Here is a 19,009-nt window from a genome sequence, read left to right as displayed (position 1 = left end):
GTGGCAGAGTTTTGTACTCACTTTGCACAGGTTTAAATGTCTGTACTTCGTGCAAGCCAGCAGAGAATCAGTTTGCATATCTAAGTTCAACTTTATTACAGGCTGCAATATCTCTAAGGCTATGGTCTTAGTAATAATTGTCTTTTTATAGCACTTCTTAACCTGAAGGATTCAAAAGCACTTTACAGAACTCACACAGCCACCGCTTTAAAGCAGCTGCCTTTGGGATGGAACACAGCACCTGTTTAACAGCCGCATTGTCCAATGGTTTTTAAGAGGGGACGTGAACCATAACAGAAAGAATGTAATTACCCATGTTAGAACTTGGTCAAGATATAGGAGATAATGGGTTGACGTAGGGCATTTGAGGGTCGGGGGGAAAATGTGGCTTTATGCACCCCCTTGATCTTAGAGGCTGATCTGTGCTTCTCCATGTTAGGATGTTTAGGAATGGTCCCCACTAATTGGAGATCAGAGAAGTTCAGGAGCACTTCAGCCAACTGTAATGAATAATGCAAGAACGTTGGATCAAATGCCTTTTGGATCAAATTTGTGCTTTCTATGGTTTTATATAATATTGACCTATTCTTTTATTTCCCAGGAATGACTTGTTCTCCATATATCAGTCCAAACCAATAGCACTGACTGGTAAGGTTATCATAGTGAATTCTCTATTACCAATAACGTGTAGCACCACGGTACAAGGCAGAATTTAAGTACTGTAGCCTTTTGTTACCTTTGATATAGAGCCTTATTCAAAGCAACATTTAGAAGAGTACAGCTAAAACAAGTTTTGGTAAGATGATGTTGTTTTGTAACCAGCCCAATACTAAGGCCAGGTCTACACTAGAAAAGGTTTGCTGGTATAGCTATACTGGCAATCCCTCATACTGTAGATGCAACTTACATGGGGGGAAAAATGCTTTCGCCACTATAGTTTATACTGGTTCCCCAAGTGACACAAGCTATCTGACAAAAGCGCTTTTCTGCTAATATAAACAACAGCTACACTAGAGCTTTTGCTAGTATAGAGATGCTGTTAAAAAAGAGTCACACAATTTAGATGGGGCTACTATAAGGTGGGTGCATAACTGGCTGGATAACCGTACTCAGAGAGTAGTTATTAATGGCTCCCAATCCTGCTGGAAAGGTATAACAAGTGGGGTTCCACAGGGGTTTGTTTTGGGACCGGCTCTGTTCAATATCTTCATCAACGATTTAGATGTTGGCATAGAAAGTACGCTTATTAAGTTTGCGGACGATACCAAACTGGGAGGGATTGCAACTGCTTTGGAGGACAGGGTCAAAATTCAAAATGATCTGGACAAATTGGAGAAATGGTCTGAGGTAAACAGGATGAAGTTCAATAAAGATAAATGCAAAGTGCTCCACTTAGGAAGGAACAATCAGTTTCACACATACAGAATGGGAAGAGACTGTCTAGGAAGGAGTATGGCGGAAAGAGATGTAGGGGTCATAGTGGACCACAAGCTTAATATGAGTCAACAGTGTGATACTGTTGCAAAAAAAGCAAACGTGATTCTGGGATGCATTAACAGGTGTGTTGTAAACAAGACACGAGAAGTCATTCTTCCGCTTTACTCTGCGCTGGTTAGGCCTGAACTGGAGTATTGTGTCCAGTTCTGGGTACCGCATTTCAAGAAAGATGTGGAGAAATTGGAGAGGGTCCAGAGAAGAGTAACAAGAATGATTAAAGGTCTTGAGAACATGACCTATGAAGGAAGGCTGAAGGAATTGGGTTTGTTTAGTTTGGAAAAGAGAAGACTGAGAGGGGACATGATAGCAGTTTTCAGGTATCTAAAAGGGTGTCATCAGGAGGAGGGAGAAAACTTGTTCACCTTAGCCTCCAATGATAGAACAAGAAGCAATGGGCTTAAACTGCAGCAAGGGAGATTTAGGTTGGACATTAGGAAAAAGTTCTTAACTGTCAGGGTAGTTAAACACTGGAATAAATTGCCTAGGGAAGTTGTGGAATCTCCATCTCTGGAGGTATTTAAGAGTAGGTTAGATAAATGTCTATTAGGGATGGTCTAGACAGTATTTGGTCCTGCCATGAGGGCAGGGGACTGGACTCGATGACCTCTCGAGGTCCCTTCCAGTCCTAGAGTCTATGAATCTATTAACTGACATTACTATATTAGCAAAAGTTTCTAGTGTTGGCCTCTTTGTTCCTAGCGTATGTTTAATGTAAAACATAACAAGGGGCCAGACCCTGAGCTGTGGCTGAGGAGCATTTGGTGCAACAAATGGGTCAAAAAATGGCCTTAAGCCAACTTTGCTCTCTTGATTCTGGACCCCCAGTTCCCTGGTGCAATTTAGAACAGCCTAATGGCTGTATTAAGTTGTACAAGCAGCTGATAGCCCTACTGAGCTGCCCCAGCAGCCAAGGATGTCCCAACCATGCCTCCTCTCATCAGTCATGTCCCCCACAACTTGCTGACCACAAGGATGGGAGTGGGGGGACTGAGTGACATACAGATCACTACTCTCACTCTTTGTCACCAGAGGATCCTGCCGATGGATGGAGACACTGGGTTTTGAGCACCTCTAGGACACCAGGCTGGTGTAAAGGTGTCTTAACGGGGCTGAGGATCTGGCCTAATATTGCTAACTTACTTTCTTTGGCTAGCTTCTTTGCAAGACTGTCTGAGCCAAAGTGACGTGTCTTCCCAAAAAGTGAACTCGCAGCTAGCAAAAGAAAGTAATGAAGAGCACATCAGAACCAAAAAACAGCCAGCACCCCGCTCTAAAACCCAAAGAGGTCCTGCCTGCCGGTGAGAACTTAACATCACTCTTCACTACCATTGGGCAGACAATCTGCTGCTGTAACAGGGCAGTAGGGGGAGCAGGGGGGAAGTATTTTAATTTTATTGAAGCCATTTGACCTCAATGTTCAACTTACTTGAGCAGATTTCCAAGATTGAAGAGAGCTCGATTATGCTGTGGGTTTAACTGAAGAGCTCTTCTGTAGTATTCTTTTGCTTCCACCAAGTCTTTGGTCAACGTGCCGAGGTTGTTCAGGGCACTCGCATGACGAGGATACAATCTGGGAAAGGGGACATTTCAAATCACAGTCATTCAGATACTGACAAACAAAGCTATCAGCTTTAATACTCTCTCTTCCCAACACCAGACAAGGTTATTGCAGTTATTCTGTGAAAATAAACCTCTGAACCATGCTGATGTATTTCTCCTCCCCTAAAGCAGTTGAGAAAGAGTTGGGAGTCTTGGAGCAAAAACATCATGTGTGAGATAGTCATTCTAAAGAAGAGATGGGGCGAAATGTGCTCAGCCTCCAGAGAAAAATGCAAATCAGAATTATTCTTACAGATCTCCTGGCAGTTGGAGTGAAGGAGGATGTTTATTACATAGCTTGTAATAAACTAAGCTAGCAGAAGACAGAGTGGTTACATCTGGTCAAAATTTTTCTGACACTTTTTTTTTCCATTAAAATGGAAATTTCCATGGGAAACATTCCTTTCTGTTTTTTTCCCCCCATTTGTTTCCATCAAAAACCCCAAAAAACCCTAACATTTTTTCATTTTCACCAATAAAAGTTGAAATAAAACTCCAGGACAATTTCAAAACAAAACACTTCATTGGAGTCATTTCTCACTTACAAAATCAGCTGTAGAAGAACATTATCTAGACAAAACAAAATGATCAAACTTTGGAAATACGCTTTTACAGTTGCCTGAGAGTATGAATTCTTAACGTCTAGTTAATATATAAACTGAATGATAAAAAATTAGTGGTTCAAAATAGAGCCTTAACTCAGCCTTTCTGTGTTGCAATAATATTGCACAACGTGTTAAATTCATCTGTGGTGTAACTCCACTGAATTCACAGCGGTTTGTGGACCAACACTAATCTCAACTCTCACTTGAAACTGGGCTCCTAAGTCAGTATTTTGGTGTGTTTGTTTCCCTAAAAAGTGAGAAATAAAGTGGTCAAAAGTGAGATCTGAAATGCAGGTTCCTAGAGAGAGAAGATGATGAAGGTGTAAATTTATTATTATATTATAATTATTATTATTATGAAATAAACAAACACTCAGAGGCCCCAATCAACTTCAGGGCCCTATTGTGCTGCGCACGGTGCTTCCAGATAGTTTTTTCCTCTCTCTTTAGCCTCTCATCTCTGACTGCTTTTTCTGCCTACCTCCTCTCACCTTTTTGCCTGAATTCATAAGAATCTAATTTAGGAGCTTTAATCCAGATAAACTGAAGTCTAGTTTAAACAATGCGCAGCTGCTTCTCCAGCCCTGCCCTCTCTAGTTCCTTCACAACTGATTTTGCCAGTGGGGTATCACTTATGAACCAGGTTTTCATATTTCAAGTTCCCAAATAGAGGACGCTGCTGGAGGGAGGGTGAGCGGGAAAGGAGAAGGTACAGCAATACCATACCATGCCACCATTACTTCTGCACTGCTGCTGGCAATGATGCTGCCTTCAGATCTGAGTGGCTTGCCAGCAGACACTGCTCTCCAGCCATCCAGCTCAAAATCACAGACATTTGTTCATGTTTCAAAAATTCTCCTGGATGGAGATCAGAGAACCCAAAAAGAGATCATATCAGGGAAAACCCGGACATATGGTAACCCTGTTATGAACCCTAAGGAGGAAGGATGGTCCAAGGGTGAGGATACTGGCCTGCGACCCAGCTCAAATTTTAAGTTCCACCACAGACTTCCAACATGACCTTGGGCACAGTGGTTAGTCTCTTTGTGACTCAGTTCCCTATCTGTAAAATAGGGGTAATACTACTTTCTAACTTCACAGGAGTGCTGTGAAGATAAATACATTAAAGATGTAGGTGCTCAGATACCATACTAATGTGGGCCATATAAGTGCCTTAGATAAACAGAATGCTAACAAAGTTTAAAACTATATCTGAGAATTTCCCTATTTTTCTCCCCATGTTTTCTCACGATGTCATGAATGACAGCCTAGGGATTTTCTTTTCTTAAGTACCAGGAACATTTTTGTATTTTGTCACTGATTTTTACACCAGACTTTTTCTGGGTCTTATGGCATATGAACAGTTCTGGGAAGGGGCCTGTTTGTGGAAGGATCTGGAAAGGTATGAGGGAACTCAGACAACTAGGGATGCGGTTCTGGTGGAAAACACAGGTAACTTTCTATGAATAAGCATGATCAAATGTCTCAAAATCATTTTACTCCTCCACCACAATCCCTGATGTACTGGTACTAATAGCTGTGTAATTGACCTCTAAGTATTTCCTGGACCCAACCATATGCATTTTAAAAACGTAGTCTGACACTGAACTGCCGCCGTACTATAACTGATGGTTAAATATTCTGTCAACATTCCTCATGTTCGGATCAGCATCTTGTGTTCATCCATGAGAGACTTTGCTTGCTGCAACTACTCATTTGCGAAAGTTTACTTGACAGTTTGTGGATGTATAAGCCCTTATCTTGCACAGCTAAACAGTCCTTCGGCACCACCATTTACCAACAGTACAATTATTTACCTCTTATTCAGTTGGTTTTTTCCAACATATAACAATGAGTTATAAATGAAGGACCGAATTGTGGCTGGTCCTAACACAGCTGAACTGGGGCATGGAAGCCCATCATCTCCCCGCACAACCAGCCTGAAGTCCCCCTCTGGGTGTGGGAGGAAGGGCAGGCTCCACAGAGCTGTCACATCCACCCCAGGAGCAGGTGGGCTGGGATGGTGGGGGGGAAAACGAGTGAAGCCCTGAGTCCATCGCCAAATGCACTGGTCAGCAGAATTGAATGGACACAAGATGATAGATGCTGTAGGAAATTCTTTGCACCAGGAACAATGGGGCAGTAGGTATGAATCAAATCACAGCAATTTTTTGGGGTTGTTTCAAGGATGGCACAGCTATGTTTCCACTCCATACAGGGGGCTCTGGGATAAGGTTCAAGGTAGCCATTTTAGAGCTCAGTTTTGTTTCCATACTGGTCCATGGGAATTTTGCCATTGATTTCACTGGAAAAAAGTTCAGGGACTTTCAGGACTTTCTATTTCTGCTTCAAAACAAACCTGTGCATTACTTTACAGTCAGTACTCACAAAGCATGAGGCGGTTTTAACACCTGACACCAAGTTGTGTTTGAGTTATGAGTGGGCAAAAGCATTTAAGACAATTATTGGAAAATTCAGAAATATATCAACATTTTACAGCCCTTTAACTAGTGTTTTTCCCTCAAACTTTCAGAAATAAATTCCCCTCTGGCCTAGGAGCGTTCACATGAAATTTTAGGGAATTTTCTGGGGAAATTTAAAAGGGAATGAAAACCCAAGTTGAAAATACAGAGCTGGTTTCATCCTTAAACTCTTTAACTCCTACTAGCGGCTCCATAAATAAAGGACTTGAACTCTGCATTAAAGCCTCTGCCATCAAATGAAGTAAATTACAGTATGCAGACACTTCCAGCTGTTCTGTGCTGTACTTCATGTGCTTTAGATTTACTTATGGTCATAAGGCCTTTACAAAAAATAATATACCCTGAGGACCAGCTCCTGAGCCAGTGTGAATTGATTTAGCCCCATTAAAGTCAATGGAGTTTTACCAATTTATAGCAGCTGAGGATTTGGTCCTAAATTTAAAGCACTTTTGTCGAAGCCATTTGTAATTTTACCAGCAATAGAAAACAAGAACTGTCACACACACCACATTCAAACAAGCATTAGGAGAAGAGACAGCAGCAGAGAAAAACCAATGTGTAGTGAGATGACATGGTATTCAATGGGTTCATGAGAAAGGGTCTGATCCTGCCACTCTTAGTTATGTTGAATATCTTACTCTGCAAGTAGCACCATTGAAGTCAAGGAGTAAAGTGCTACTCAATGCAATAAGGGGCAGGGATGGACACAATCAGGCCCTAAGGGGACCGTGGTCTCACTCCATTGGACTTCTGTGCATGAACTCCAGTGTTGTCAGTATCAATGTTAGCGGAGTAAAAAAGAGGTTAGAACATAGCCCTGAACTAGAATGACAGAACACAATAAGCCTGTATTCAGGTTACACCTTATGGCTTAATCAATTAAAGGCCTCTAAAAACATTCCCACAAAGTTTGCAAATCATTTGCATGTACAAAAGGGTTCTAGGTTGGGGTGTTGTTTTTTTAAATTAAACTGACACACCTGCACATTCTGCATTTCTTAAAAAAGAAGATTTTCAAAATGTAGCCCAGTGTCACCCTTTGTCTGTCTCGTTTAGAATGTAAGTTCTTTATGGCAGGGGCTTTCTCGTCCCAGCCAGGGCTTTCTCGTCCCAGGTGTTTATACAAGGTCTACAATGGTTGTATGGTGCCTACTCTCAGTTGGGGCCTCTCAGTGCTCCAGTAGTAGTACTAATAATGCACAGAACGCAGACTTTGTTTTATAAATAACTATCGCAGTTTGAGATGCAGAGAGTCAACTGTCCAAATTTACACACTGTCCTATAGCTTCTTTTATGAAACGGAGTGTTCCATCTGGATGGACCCCTTCACTCACATGTCATCTGTAATGGTAACAGTCTGCAGGCAACATTCCTCTTGCGATGTATCTGATTAGGCAGAAATTCCTCTAGGCTTCACATAATCAAATGCAAGTGCTGCATTATTTATGAAAGAAAGCTGAATTTCATTAAACTTCCCCCTACAACAAGCAGCTCATGTGAAAAATCAATTTTCCCTTTCTTTTAGAAACCCTAAGTATTTTCTTTGAGAACCTGCTTTCGTTGGTAATTACAGCAGAAGTCCTGAAACAACAAAATTCACTTAAAACCTTCCCCATAAAAGTATTCTTTAAATAAGGTTGGACTTTGATTTCTGAAGAAAAAACAAGTAGGATGTTTTCTCGTGGAAAAATGAATAATTCAGATAGCTCCTCCAGTACTGTTGCTGCAATTGTCGGAATAAATTTAAGCAGCCGTGCCTTTAACTATTACAGGTATACACTACATAAAACTCCTGTTAGTAATTATCCTCCAGTTCTTTTAGGCTAGCAATATTCCCTCTAATACAGTCGAACAAAAGCCTCATTGACTGGCCCAGACAAGAGATTTCTACTTTCACACAGAAGACGCAGAGCATAAAATGCAAACAGATTTTCAATCTTTAAATACCAATGACCGTTTAATTTTGATTTCATGTAGTTATTACATAGGATATTAGTAAAAGCTGTTCAGTGGCTCACTTATTTCTGTGGTAAAAGGCAGTTCTGACAGGGAATGGGGGAAAATGGAATGTTATCATAGATACAATCTATAATCCACCAAGAATTTTAATTTAACTTTTAATTCAAATATTGGGAAACCAGTTAAACAAATGACAAGTCCTGTTCATGGTACTGCATTTAACGGGCTCTTGATCTGGCACCAAAAGTATTAAAGGGGGAAAGGGCATTAGCTTGACAACTCCCTACCCGCTTTTACTGAGTTCTTTATATTTTTCCAGGACCATAAGCCTGAAAGGACAGAAAACAAAAGGAAATGTGACTATTCACAATTGCCCAAGGAAACAGACAATGATTTAAGGGCAGCTAGGGGAATGGTAAGACGGAAGCACAAGGGACTCAATGATCTCACAGCTGCCAGTGGCCTCAAGTATGACAAAGACTTGTCATAGGAGATCAGAGTCTAAGATCATTTCAGTTTCAAACAATGCCCTGGCCTGCAAGGCTGTTGCAATAGGGGACTGCAGTGCCTTTTCCAGGTGATCAGTGGTTCCAACTACTTCGTTAAGTGTCTTTCAGCTGCAACTCTAGCCATATCTCCCTGCTGGCCATCTCAGCTTTCTTCAGAAGCACCTGCTAATAGCCCTGTGGAGAACCTGGGTTCCACCCTTTCCTTCCTCCTAACTTCCCCCCCACCCGCAAGATAAAATTCAATTGAGTTCACAGAAAACCCTCTGGGGCACCTGGAGTCCTAGTGCTTTTCCATTTACCAACTTATTTACAAAAAATATTTCTTGAAAACATTTCAAATTGTTGGCCGACATGGACCTGATGAGTCTACAGGTGACTCTAGGGCAGTGGTGGGCAACCTGCAGCCCATCAAATCCGCTGGTGGACTGTGAGACAATGTTTACATTGCGGAAAGCAGCGTGGGTCACAGGGACGTGCTGGCCACCACTTCCCGCAGCTCCCATTGGCTGGGAACAGCAAACCGTGGCCACTGGGAGATGCGGGCGGCCATGCCTGTGGATGGTCAATGTAAACATTGTCTCATGGCCCGCCAGTGGATTACCCACGGGCTGCAGGTTGCCCACCACTGCTCTAGAGCACTAGTGACTGTGTGAAGCCTATTTGTGTTGTCACAAAAAATATTTCAGTGGATTTCAGATTCAGCCATTTATCATGATAGGCAGTGGGAGAAATCAGCAACAATTTCACTGACTAATTCTGGGTTGCCTTGTTTTATATGCTCCTTTTGACTATGGAACTTAGTAAAAACTTGAACTTTACATCTTCAAACCAGCCATGATTAATGGATCACCACAATACCCTTGCGAGGTAACTAAGTATTATTACCCTTATTTTACGGATAGGAAAACTGAGGCAGAGTTTAAGGGACAGCCGGTAGCAGGTCATGTCTTAGATTTGCAGGATGTCACTTTGTATCTTCTCTCCCAGTTCACTGGACTGGATTCTTCCAATCCACACATAACCTCCTTGAATTCAACACTCAGCACAAGTAAGAATGGAGGGAGTACCACTGACTTCAATGTGCTTTGGTGTGGTAGAATCAGGCCCTAGTTAAATAAGCAAAAACATTTGCTGGGAGGATGGCAAGTCTTTTTAGACATGCTTCCCCCCTCCTCCCTATACTCACCTTAATATTTTATTGACATCATTGTGCCAACAAAAGTAAGAATGATACATTAACATATCAGTCATGCCAAATTTTTACATTACACATTTATATACACACCAGCGTTTTATTTCAAACCGATTCTATTACATCACATTCACTTCCATGCACCTAAGTAATTTCTTATTAAAACTGTGTGATAGATTGATTTAAAACTATATTGAATAAAATCTGAGGAGCAAGGGTACTACATGGAACAATCCTGCTCTGGCAAGATGATGCTGTATGACTAAGGCTAAGATTTTGTCACAAATATTTTTAGTAAAAGTCACAGACATGTTGTGGGCAATAAAGAAAAATTAATGGAAGTCATGACCTGTCCATGAGTTTTACTAAAAATATCTGTGACAAAATGGGGATCTGCAGGTTCCCACACAGCCTGCAGTGGGGCAAATGCAGGGTGACTAGGAGCTCCGGGAGCCCCCATCACGGTTTGGGTGTTGGTGCTCCAGGGTCCCCTGCCACCCACAGCTGGGAGATGCAGGGGCCCCTGCTGCCTGCAGCTCCAGAGGTCCCCCACCAGCCATAAGGGCCAGGAACTGCTGGGTCTTCCCATGGTCCCTGGGAGTTGTGTGGTGTGGTGCCCCCTCTGACCTGAGGTGCCGGGAGCTGTGGGTCCACCAGAAGTGGGGGGGATACCTGACAGCTCCGAGCCCCTGCTGGCAGTGGGGGGAACCTGCAGCTCCTGACCTCCGCAGGCTGAAATCACAGAGGTCACTGGAAGGCATGGATTCCATGGCTTCCACAACCTCAATGACTAAATCGTAGCCTTAAGTATGACCTAACACCAGTATGGTCTCAACCCAACAGATTGTGTCCCATGGGCACAGAGATTTGCAACTCACAGGATCAGGATCTTTTCCAAATTTGTCTTCTAGGAACATTTTAATACTTTTGTAAAGGACAAAGGCATATATTGAAATATTCAAAGGTATCTTCTGTCTCTTTAACCACAGTGCATTAATGGTTTTCCAAATCTAGTTCCTTCCAGTTTAAAAAAAAAATCACTGCAGACCAGTATTCTTAAAGGAGCCTAAGGGAATTAGGCATGCAACCCCTACTGGAGATTATTCTTAGCTGGGTGTCTAACACACTTAGGCTCATTTGGAAATTCCAGCCATAGTCCTTTTCAGTGGATGTATTAAATCTGTCAGATCCTTGGCTGCAGCCAAGCAGCACACAGGCCAGCCCAGCCCAGCAGCCGTGTGTGCAAAGGTGGCCTGTCTGCTTGCCTGATCCTAAGCCACTCACTGGTCCATTCTCAGGTGTAAATTACAGCAGCCACCAGCAGTTGTAAGGGAAAAAGGCTCTGTAGGTAAGGAACTGAACTCAGTCACTGCAGATCTCTGTTCAACTGCCACAGGTTTCTTGTGTGACCTTGGATAAGTCATTACGCTTTGTCTTGGCTGCTCATCTTTCTCCCACCTTTTGTCTCTCTATGTAGAGTTCAAGCTCTTCAGAGTAGGGATTGTCTGTGTATTGTACAGTGTCCAACACAATGGAATTCTGATAGCAGTTGGGATTTCTATGTGCTGTTGTGTTAAATTTAATAAAGTGCCAACATGATAGCCAGACAGGGTGACCAGATGTCCCAATTTTATAAGGACAGTCCCGATTTTTGGGTCTTTTTCTTATACAGGCTCCTATTACCCCCCCCCAACCCAATCCCGATTTTTCATATTTTTTTATGCCACCAGAAAATTCTTCTTTTCCTGGAGTGATCTTTTCATGTCTGGCTATGCCACGTTTATTGGCAGAGCCTGCCAGCAGCCAGCACAGAACAGCCATACTGCAACCCAATATCCCGGGGAACGTTTTCCCCAACATAAAGAAAAGAGAAGAACAGAGAAGCAAAATATATGCAATCTAAAGTAGGCAGGAGCAGCATGATTCTTCAGCTTGGCATCCATGAAAAGCATATCCAAGAGCATTAAATTACACAAACAAGTTTGTACTACACTAAACCCCATTTCACTTTATGAATTTTCATGACATTCTAAGAACCTGCTGGGGAAAAAGAACTTGCAGACTGAGTATAGAGGAGATAAAAAAAGAAGGATTTTATGTCAAACAGTATTTAGGCTAAAAATAAAAACTAATTTGCTAAAGTCTTAAGTTCCCAGTGATGCTGAGCTATTAGGCACATGCTGTAATAAGAATAGTTCTTCGGGTTCTCTCATTTGTACATAAATGACAAGAATGCATACACATTATACTTTCTCACTGAAAATCCTTGGAACATGTTTAACTTTTTTCTAGCCCCCTTTTTAAACAAAGTAATCCACTAAAAGAATGAAAACGCATTTTTGATAATTTCCAGCTTCTGAAGAATCCATACAAAGCTTCTAAAAAATTGAGCTCTAACAAAAGGCTGTGTAGCTAGGATATGCCTAATACAAAGAGAGAACAATTTAGGTATCACTATGTAATCCAAGAAAACTATACAAATACAACGAAGTGCAGGATGTTATAGGCTCAGCTACATAGCCAAATTATTGGGGACTAAACAACAAAACATAAGAACGGCCATACTGGATCAGAACAATGATCCATCTAGCCCAGTATCCTGTCTTCTGACAGTGACCAATGCCAGGTGCCCCAGAAGGAATGAACAGTATAGGTGGTCATCAACTGATCCATTCCCTGTTGCCCCATTCCCAGCTTCTGGCAAACAGAGGCTAGGAACACCATTCCTGCCCATCTTGGCTAATATCTGTTGATGGACCTGTCCTTCATGAATGTGTCTAGCTCTTTTCTTAACCCTGTTATAGTCTTGGCTTTCACAACATCCTCTGGCAAAGAGTTCCACAGGTTGACTGTGTGTTGCGTGAAGAAATATTTCCTTTTGTTTGTTTTAAACCTGTTGCCTATTAATTTCATTGGGTGACCCCTAGTTCTTGTATTATGAGAAAGAGTAAATAACACTTCCTTATTTACTTTCTCCACACCAGTCACGATTTTATAGACATCTATCATATCTTCCCTTAGTCATTTTTTTTCCAAGCTGAAGAGTCCCAGTCTTCTTAATCACTCCTCATATGGAAGCTGTTCCATTCTCCTAATCATTTTTGTTGCCCTTCTCTGTACCTTTTCCCATTCCAATATACCTTTTTTGAGATGAGGTGTCCATATCTGCACACACTATTCAAGATGTGAGTGTACCATGGATTTATATAGAGGCAATATGATATTTTCTGTCTTATTATTTCTTTCCTAATGATTCTCAACATTCTGTTAGCTTTTTTGACTGTCGCTGCACATTGAGTGGATGTTTTCAGAGAACTATTCACAACGACTCCAAGATCTCTTTCTTGAGTGGTAACAGCTAGGTATACTCCATCACTTTATATGTATAGTTGGGATTATGTTTTCCAATATGCATTACTTTGCATTTATATACATTGAATTTCATCTATCATTTGTTGCCAAGTCACCTAGTTTTGTGAGATCCCTTTGTAACTCTTCACAATCTGCTTTGGACTTAATTATCTTGAGTAGTTTTGTATCATCTGCAACTTTTGCAATCTCACTGTTTACCCTTTTTTTTCCAGATCATTTATGAATATGTTGAATAGGATTGGTCCCAGTACTAACCCCTGGGGGATGCCACTATTTACCTCTCTCCATTCTGAAAACCGACCATTTATTTCTAAACTTTGTTCCGTGTCTTTTAACCAGTTACTGATAGATGAGAGGATTTCCCTCTTATTCCATGACAGCTTACTTTGCTTAAGAGCTTTTGGTGAGGGACCTTGTCAAAGGCTTACTTAAAAACTAAGTACACTAAATCCACTGGCTCACCCTCATCCACATGCTTGTTGACCCCCTCAAAGAATTCTAGTAGATTGGTGAGGCATGATTTCCCTTTACAAAAATCATGTTGACTCTTCCCCAACAAATAATGTTTATCTGACAATGTGTCAGATAAATAATGTGTCTGACAATTCTGTTCTTTGTTATAGTTTCAACCAATTTGCCTGGTACCGAAGTTCGGTTTACCAGCCTGTAATGTCGGGATCACCTCTGGAGCCTTTTTAAAAATTGGCTTTACATTAGCTATCCTCCAGTCAGCCGATTTAAATGATAATTATACAAACTGTTGTATGTAACCTATCTCCTTTCTCTTTAACCATAGTGCATTAATGGTTTTCCAAATCTAGCTCCTTGCATCTTGCCTGTGTAGACACAACCAAATCATGACTGTCATGTTATGAAACTCATGTGACTTCATGTGATGAAGTCCTGGAAAGACTTGGACTGTAGCACACTTTTGTAACTTTGGTTAGAACATAGTGTAGTCCCATCCACACTCCTATTCTATCAGTTATTCTGCACCCACTTCATCTCTGTGGCGTTAGTGTGGGCATCCAACCTATCCGGCACTGGTCCAGCTCTTACACCAAACAGACCCAATGGGGTAGGAATCCTATAAACAGACAGAATCAGTTCAACTTGACAGACAAGTGATCTGACAGTAAAGTGGTCCTGCCTATCTGTTCTGGTCAGCCTACAGTCAGTTCTGGAACAGAAGAGGAAAGAAGAGGACAGAAAGGTAAGCCACTTACGCACCTTCCCATATTCTGGGGCTGAGCGAGGCCCTCCCCAACCCTCAGCATAAGTTAGAATATGTTGGAGCAGCCCTGGGGCTACTCTATGATACATACATCTCCATTAGAGCGTAACTCTAGCCTGGAAATAGCCAGGGTTGCTGATTGGGCCAAGTATCTGCTTAATACTGCCAACAGTGTTCAGAAAGTCCTGACCCCATGTCCTCACAAGACAAAAGCTGGACAGGAAGCAAGTCTTCCATTGTCCCTAGAGGAGCCTTGGTAAGAATTGGAGGAAGCAAACATCTGCTATGATCATACAGTATGAAGCCATGGCCACCCAGTGACTTTTGAAGAGGGAGTGGCCCACTCAAAGATGTTACTGGGAGTGATCCAAAAAACTTCATGAGGTAAAGCACAGAAGTCTCATGGCTTGTTGAGAGGGGGAAATATGGTTGTGGGGAGCAGGGGAAATGCATATGAACGCCAAATCACAAATGAACGTGAGTCTCTCCAAAATAATCGTTATCCACTGGCAATAATCTTCAAGAACTCATGGATAACAGGTGATGTTTCAGAGGACCAGAGAAGGACAAACATCCTATCCTTAAAAAGAGGAACAAAGAGAACTCGGGGGATTATAAATCAGTCAGCCAAATTTCAATACATAGAAAGATACTGGAACAAATTATTAAACAATCAATTTATAAGCAGTTAGTGGATAATAGGGTGATAAGTAATAACCAACATAGATTTGTCAAAAACAAATCATGCCAAATCAACGTCATTTCCTTCTTTGACAGGCTTATTGAGCCTAGTGTATGATGGGGAAGCTGTAGACGTGTTTTATCTTAATTTTAGTGAGGCTTTTGATACAGTCCCACATGACGTTCTCATAAGCAAACTAGGGAAATATGGTCCAGACGAAATTACTATAAGTAATTATGAAATAACTTACAACAGATTAAAAGACCATACTGAAATAATAGTTATCAATGGTTCGCTTTCAAGATGGGGGGACATACCCAGTGGGGCCCGCAGGGGTCTATCTTGAGTCCAGCACTAATTAATAACTCGGATAATGGAGTGAAGCGTATGCTTACAAAAATCTGTCAACACCACCAACCTGAGAGGTGTTGTAAGCATTTTGGAGGACAGGATTAGAATTCAAAAGGACCTTAATAAATTGGAGAATTGGTCTGAACTCAACAAGATGAAATTCAATAAAGACAAGTGCAAACTACTACATGTGGGAAGAAAAAAAATCAAATGCACAAATACAAAATGGGGAATAACTGACAAAGCTGTATTGCTTCTGAAAATGATGTGGGGGCTATAGTGGATCAGAAATTGAATATGAGCCAACAATGTGATCCAGTTGCAAAAAAGGCTATCATTCTAAGGTGCATTAACAGGAGTGTCTCATCTATGCCCTGGGAGGCAACTGTCCCACTCTATTCAGCACTGATGAGGCCAGAGCTGGAGTACTCTCTCTAGTTCTGGGCACCACACTTTAAGAAAGATGTGGATAAATTGGAGACAGTCCAGAAGAGAGCAACAAAAATGGTGAAAGGTTTAGAAAATCTGACCTATGAGGGAAGGTTAAAAAACCTGGACATTAGTCTTGAAAAACGATGACAGAAGGAGGACCTGATAACAGTCTTCTAATATGATATGTGTTGTCATAAACACAATGGGGTTCAATTGTTTTCTATATCTAACTAGATAGGACAAGAAGCAATTGGCTTAATCTGCAGAAAGGGAGATTTAGGAAAAAACTTTCTAACCACAAGGATAGTTAAATACTGGAACAGGTTTCCAAGGGAGGTTGTGGAATCCATCATCACTGTCAGGGATGGTCTAGGTATACTTGATCATGCCTCACAGCAGGGGCATGGACTAGATGACCTCTTGAGGTCCCTTTCAGCCCCACATTTCAATGATTCTCTTCTTTCCCATTGCCTGCACCTTGTATTTAAAATCAAATTATTGCACAGAGAGAGAGAGAGAGAGAGAGAGAGACTGTTTTATAATAACGCTAGGAGAATGGAATGGTCTTTAAGCACCGAGTCTTAATATGTAGAGATGTTTACTCCACTGAAAATAAAATCAACAGAGCAGTGACATTTTAGTTTTTACTGCACTGCCACAAGGCAACAGGCCATTCCTGTACCAGGTGGGGCCTTGCCATAGTAGAGGTGTTTGGAATGCTACATATCCTCTTCTGCCCTGCAGAAAGATCTTTTGTGTTGTTGTTCATGGTCCCATGTATATCCCTTTGTTTTGAATAAATAAAACTTTGGCCTTGCTTGCTACTTGGCCAGTATGAAGCAGAGCAAGACTGTGGGGGTGGAATATACTGTATTGCATGCTTTCCACAAAATACATTTTAAAATAAACTCCCTTGATTAAAGCAATATGCCTAATACTCCATTGCACTTTATTATGACATCCGTTAAGTCTAGGGTTCAGGTTTTTATCAGGCATCCTTTTCAGGCAGCAAATGTTATTACATCACTCAGCAATCATCTCATGTTATCTACATTTACTAATGCAGTCTATTAGTTTATTCTTTCCAAATATGGCTTCATCAAACTCCAAACTACAAGGATCACCACAAGTGACTACTCTGGATGTCATAAGGACATTCAAAGCATCAGGAGTGAACGCAACCATGCTATAACAGGGTAGCAGTGTAAATTCTAACTCATAAAAACAAGCTAACAAATGGTGTTGGTAGTGTAAATCATTCCAAAAATAAAGCGCAGCTGGTGTTCCAGGCCACCTGCAGTTTGTGCTGAAAGGAGTTCTTCTATATACATATTATATTTAAAATAAAAGGTCATGTGAACAAGATGTTGTTTTAATACACAGAGAGTGCAATTTAAACACTGTTTAAACAACCCCAGATACTGTTGATTTAAAATATATAAAAAGTCAGTGGGTAAGACTGTGGGAAAGCTTAGCAAAAAAACAGGGTCGTTAACACTCCCTAGGGTTTTATTTTTAAGTAGGGGAGGGAACAGAGTGGTGTGACTGGTGAATGTCCAAGCCATCACAAATGATGTTATGGCGCAGCTTTTTCTCAACATGGGGTAGCAGGAAATGTGGCTACGGCACATATGCCTTGGCCTCCGTTGTTTGAGCTTTTCTCCTTAAGATCTCATGACATGTTATAGTAATGCAAGTCAGTATTTCCACTGAAACTTCCAGCTTCCATTATGTGACTGAAGCCCTAAATGACTGCACTTGTGTTCTGCAACACCCAGATTCTTCCTCCCCTGCAATACTAGTATTTCCAACCAGTAAACCAACCTGTTTGCCTCCTAGCTCTTCCTCCACTGGGAACTCCCCCCTCCGGGGCAGACGTTCTCCTGAAGGCCTATGGGACAACTGCCTCAGGAGTCCTCTTTGCTCTCCAGATGTTCCCTAGGTGCTCCACTTGGTGGGAGGAGGTCAGAAAAGAAAGCCCAAATGGGCTGTCTGACTCTCTCTCTCTCACACACACACTACATATGTGTATGTGTGTATATTCCCCATTTTACATTTATGTATACACACACACCCCTCCCAGGAGAGGGACAAGCTTGCAAACTCATGCCAGGGCTGAATAGGGAGCAGCTCAGCTGCTACTGACGCATGGCCTGGCGTGTCAGCTTCTGGATCTGGAGTCCGAACTGTGCTTTATTCAGAGTTATGAACAACCTCCATTCCCAAGGGGTCTGTAACTCTGATGTTCTGCTGTGTATATATTTGTTTTCAAATTAAGTTATAGACACAGGAGAGAGTTTTATCTCTGGGTCAGAGACCGTACAATGATCTGCAAATGGACAAAAATAATTATTGTATACATACATGCATACACACACAAACACACTATATGTATTTAGATATGAATACTTTATATTGCAGGGGTGGCCAAACTGTGGCTCGCGGAGTCCCCCCCGCCCCTCCCCATTCCCCTCCTATCAGACTGGAGGGGGGGGGCTCAGGACCTCTGCCCTTCAGCAGGGCAGTGGGGCAAGGGCATTTGCCCAGTGGAGAGGGGGGTTTCAGGGCTTCGGCAGGAGCTGGGCTAAAGCCCCAAGCCCCATCAGGTGCCTCCCGCGGGGCTGACGCCCTGAGCCCTGGCCCCTGGCAGGTGTGCCCTGGCTCTCAAACTTCTGAAGATTGTCAGATGCAGCTTGGAGGGCTAGTAAGTTTGGCCACCCTTGTTATGTTGTATTATATATTTCATATACGTACACACATATATATAAAATTAAAGTTCAGATTGGAAACAGGCAGGTGTGCCCTGGCTCTCAAACTTCTGAAGATTGTCAGATGCGGCTTGGAGGGCTAGTAAGTTTGGCCACCCTTGTTATGTTGTATTATATATTTCATATACGTACACACATATATATAAAATTAAAGTTCAGATTGGAAACAGGAACCAATTCACTTCTTTGTCCACATTTCCCATGGGAGATAGGCATACTGAAGCAATACAGAGCTGCTAACTCCCTATGCCTGCTAATATCATCTTTGTCCTTCCCTCCCCTGCCTTCCCCATTTTCTTCCCCCATTTCATTTTTGTGAGTATTCA

At 41.8% G+C, this 19,009-nt stretch overlaps 1 protein-coding gene across 8 annotated transcripts in view; it reads right to left on the bottom strand.

The window, feature by feature from the left end:
• TMTC1 (transmembrane O-mannosyltransferase targeting cadherins 1) overlaps positions 1 to 19,009 on the bottom strand; it is a 214,191-nt gene that overhangs the window by 43,007 nt on the left and 152,175 nt on the right. For all 8 annotated transcript variants that reach the window (XM_050918180.1, XM_050918178.1, XM_050918179.1 and 5 more), the window contains one exon: positions 2,924 to 3,067. In XM_050918180.1, coding sequence (XP_050774137.1) covers positions 2,924 to 3,067 — 144 coding nt within the window. The remainder of the gene's footprint in view (positions 1 to 2,923; positions 3,068 to 19,009) is intronic.

Source organism: Gopherus flavomarginatus, chromosome 1, assembly GCF_025201925.1.
Source record: "Gopherus flavomarginatus isolate rGopFla2 chromosome 1, rGopFla2.mat.asm, whole genome shotgun sequence".
Lineage (NCBI taxonomy): Eukaryota > Metazoa > Chordata > Testudines > Testudinidae > Gopherus > Gopherus flavomarginatus.
Note: the sequence above shows the minus strand (reverse complement) of the source record. Positions and strands in the feature narration are given on the sequence as shown.